General features: G+C 36.1%; 1 protein-coding gene across 1 annotated transcript in view; it reads right to left on the bottom strand.

Moving 5' to 3' along the window:
• Positions 1 to 637: 637 nt before the first annotated feature.
• The window catches only part of tmtc1 (transmembrane O-mannosyltransferase targeting cadherins 1), a 30,558-nt gene continuing 26,711 nt past the window's right edge, over positions 638 to 4,484 (bottom strand). The window contains exon 19 of the mRNA XM_024291759.2: positions 638 to 2,008. Within this exon, the coding sequence (XP_024147527.1) occupies positions 1,883 to 2,008 (126 nt within the window). The 3' untranslated portion in view covers positions 638 to 1,882. The remainder of the gene's footprint in view (positions 2,009 to 4,484) is intronic.

Genomic DNA, 4,484 nt, shown 5'->3' with positions numbered 1-4,484 from the left:
ACAGTTTTAAAGATTTGTTTTCTGTTAGCTTTTGGACTATTTTAGCATTTAGGCTACTTTGGAGTCAAGCTAATATTTCAGCTAGCTGTTTTGGCTAATTTAGGCTTTTTTTAAAAAAAAATTTGGGCTGTTTTGGAGTGAGGCTGATATTTACACGCTAGCCATTTTGGCTAATTAAGGCTTTTTCAGCTTTTTAGGTTATTTTGGAGTTAAGCTAATATTTCAGCTACATGCTAGCTGTTTTGGCTAATTTAGCCTTTTTTTTAAAGTTTTTTTGGGCTGTTTTTGGAGTGAGGCTAATATTTACACGCTAGCCATTTTGGCTAATTAAGCCTTTTTCAGCTGTTTAGGTTATTTTGGAGTTAAGCTAATATTTCAGCTATATGCTAGCTATTTTGGCTAATTTAGGCTTTTTTTCAGGTATTTTAGAGTCTAGCTAATATTTCTCCTACATGCTAGCGATTTTGGCTAATTAAGGCTTTTTCAGCTTTTTAGGTTATTTTGGATTTAAGCTATTGTTTTGGCTAATTGCGGGCCGTTTGGGGTAATTTAAGCTTTTTTCAGGGTTTTAGGCTTTTTTTCTAAGTTTAGCTATTTTTTCAGCTACATGCTAGCTGTTTTGGCTAACCCACGTTTTTTTTTTTTTTTTTAATTTTTTTTTAGGATAATTTGGTATTTAGCTAATATTTTAGCTAGCTATCGGCCTCAGTGTTTTCAGCTATCAACTTCAGCGTTTTTAGCCAGTAATTTAAGCAACTTCCTCTGATAATTTCAGCTTATTCACACTAGCACTATCACAGGTAATGCTATATGTCTGGCTCATAATAATGTGAAAAAGTTACAGTTTAAAAGTTTTAAAGATTGTAGTTTTAGAGTGTTCAATAAATGTTTATCCTGTTCAGCCCGAAACCTAAGGTGTGTTTTGGATTTTAGTCCTTTGTATTTGACACCCCTGATTTAGACAAAAAACTTAATTTGGATCATCAGGGTTCACTTTAAGCAGACCAAATATGCCCAGTCTGAATATAGATTAAGTATACTTGTAGTACACTTAAATAAATCTCTTTTTGGGTCTTCTCAAACTGCTGTCTCGCATTTAAAGTCGTTTATTTTTTACTCTAGGACGGTGTCGCTCACATGCTGTCTGATCATTAGCTTTACTTTGATCCCCTGCTTCTGTTTTTGCTCACATCACTGTCATCATCTCTCCGATTTAAACTTTTTCTCAATATGGAGCTAAAAACCTAAACGTCGCAGGTGACGCTTAAGCACAGAAATCGTTAACATACTGTAATTTTGTAATTATTAACACGATCAACATAATTCCGACGAGCCGCTTTTCCCCTTTAAAATCTACTGGAATTACATTGATGTTAATGATCTAAAAATGACAGTAAATCAAAGGATACAAACACTGCAATTACTACGCACACCACCACCTTGAGAAATAAATGAAAAAAAATGTAAACCAACAGAAATACTTCAAACTCTTTTACATCCTTCACTTCATATGTGCAACTCTTTTATTGCACTGGTCCCTTCATTATCTTCTGACCTGCAAACACCTTCGAGTCAGGATGAATGAGAGCATCCAAACCTTGGGCTGGTGCTTTCAGAGAGTCCTCACAGCTCCATCTAAAGGCTGGAACGCCATCAAAGACGTCTGCAGATCTCCTGCAGTCTGAGGTTTGGACAGGAACCTTGACGACGTCCCGAGTCTTCTTCACACAACAAGTTTGTTTCCCCAAAGTGACGCAGACACGTCACAAAGCACTCCCATCGATACATTCTTACAGTGAAACGCAGAGTCTTCTGTCAGAAGAACACCTTCTGAATGCAGGTCTGCTGTCTGTCTATCTTCTACAGAAAGGCAGAGCAGAACTTATGTGGCTCCTGCAGTCTTCTTCTCCAGCCGGTCCAGCTTGGCTAAGTTCTCCTTCAGAAGCTTGGAGGAGGGGTTGAGGAGCAAGGCCTGCTGGTAGTAGGTTCTGGCCGTCGCATAGTCTCCCTACATGTGGAGACACGTGTAAAGACAAGCATTAAAAAATGTCTCGTGTTACTATCCAGATTCCTAAGATAAGGAGACAATTGTATTGTGGTGACAGACACATCTCATGTAGGTGTTTTCACATATAGTCTCACTGTGTACAGCATGTGTCAAAGTCAAGGCCCGGGGGCCGGATCCGGCCCTCCAGATCATTTTATTTTATTGTTATTAATGACCCAATGTTATCTTGCGCTTATTTCTAATTTGTATAATTTTGACAAAATATATTTTTATGGATAGTAAAAATATTGAAAATTATTTAAGGTTTAAGTTGATTTATTCTGGAATAATATTCCTGACTTTTTAATATTCAGCTCGAATAAAGCTTAAAAAAAGTTTAAGGTTACGGCTAATTAAGGTTTTTTTTCTTTTTTGTTTTTTAGGCTAATTTGGAGTTTGGTTAATATTTCAGCTAATTGCTAGCTGTTTTGGCTAATTCAGGCTTTTTCAGTTTATTATGCTATTTTGAAGTTTAGCTATTTTTCTGCAACATGCTAATTTGGCTAACCTAAGTTTTTTATATTTGTTTCTTTTTGGCTAATTTGGCATTTAGCTAATATTTTATCTGGCTATTAGCTCCAGCGTTTTCAGCTATCAATTTCAGCATCTTCAGCAGCCAAATTCAGTTTTCACACTAGCATTATTGCATATAATGCTATATGTCTAGCTCATAATTATGTAAAAAATGTTCTTTTTTAAAGTTTTAAAAATGTAGTTTGAGAGTGTTCAATAAATGTTTATCCTGTTTGTTCCGTGACCTAAGGTGTGTTTTGGATTTCGGCCCCTTGAGCGATTGAGTTTGACACCCCTGGTGTACAGGGTTATTTGAGACAACCCCTCTAAAAATTCTTTAAGAAACACCTTTCAACGTTGCATCAATTCCAATACTCTGTGACATAAAAAGCTGATTTTGTCAGTAAGTCATTCCAAGTTCATCCTTCAAACAGACATGAACACAAGGCGCACTTTAGGGGTAACCACACTCTAAATCTACTCTTTTTGGCTGTTGACTTTTCAGCTACATGGTTGCTGTTTTGGCTATTTTTGCATTTTTTTCAATTTTTTAGGCCAATTTAGAGTTTAGCTAAAATGTTAGTTTTATGCTAGCTGTTTTGGCTAAATGACACATTTTTCCATTTTTTTAAGCTAATTTGGCATTTAGCTTAAATGTTAATATCATCCTGAAAAACCTCTACTGAAGTTGTCTTAAAGGCTTAACACTCCCCTACCTGCATCTGCTGCTAGTGAGCGTCTTTTTAACAGTGCTAGCCTCCATTTCAGGCCTAAAAGAGCTAGGATAAGTTCCAAGAACTTTGACACCCCCCAAGACTAAGCTGAATCACATCTAAGTCAGCTCTGAATTTTAATTTACTAGGCTTTACTGCTTTTTTTGTAAAAATTGTTTTAGGCTTTTTTGATGTTAAGCTAACATACAGATGCAATCAGAACACGTTTCAGCGTTGGTGGTCTGGTGACAGTACATTTTGATTGTCAAGATGTTTTCAGACTTCAAATATCTGAACTCTATGGAAGAAGACGCCTCATGTCAACCAATCAGGGACTCCGCGATGTGTTGATGATGCAATCAGTGGGTGGAGTTCAAAACAAACATGGAGGAGAATCTGATCACTCTCCTCATGAGCTTTATATTTTTCATTTTTGCATTCAGACAATAATAAAACAATCCTCTAATTTTAGTCTCATTTTTTTTTCCTCCTGGGACAAATGAAAGTCATCAATTTGATGTACGAATCCGGTTTAATGTGAGCGTAGCATTTAAGGAGTGTACAGGCTGAACTGTTTTCCTGAACGTCAACGTTGTCATGTTAATGCTACACGTCTTTAGTGTCTGACCTTGATGTGCTGAATCCCTCCCATGTTCATCCAGGCCTGGGACTGATCCGGTTTCAGCTCCACAGCCAGTTTGTAGCTCTGTGGAGACAAACAGACCTACAGCTTTATTCCCTGCTCCATTTCACACTTTTGGGTTTTCACAAATCGTCTCTCAACAATTTTCCTTTCAAGATAAAAATCACAAAGTGCTTCACAGTAAAACTCAAGTAAAACACAGAATATAAAAACAGAATTTTTCTAGTTTTGTAGGCTAATTTGGGAGTTAGCTAATATCAACTACAGGCTAATTGTTTTGGTTAATTTATATTTTTTTTTGTTTTTTCGGCTAATTTGGTAGTTTGCTAATATTTCAGCCAGCTATCAGCTTCAATGTTAATAGTTATCAATTTCATCATCTTCAGCTATCAGCTCTATCATCTTCATCGACCACATTCATTTTACAGCATTAACACTAGCAGTATCACAGGTAATGCTATAAATGTAGTTTTTAAAATGTTTTAATATTATTTTTTCTGTGAATGAATTATTTAAAATGTATCTATGTTTAGCTTCTAGAAAACCATAAATGTTTGACAGTGATTGT

The sequence above is a fragment of the Oryzias melastigma genome, linkage group LG23 (assembly GCF_002922805.2).
Source record: "Oryzias melastigma strain HK-1 linkage group LG23, ASM292280v2, whole genome shotgun sequence".
Classification (NCBI taxonomy): domain Eukaryota; kingdom Metazoa; phylum Chordata; class Actinopteri; order Beloniformes; family Adrianichthyidae; genus Oryzias; species Oryzias melastigma.
This window is presented reverse-complemented; position numbering and strand designations above follow the sequence as displayed.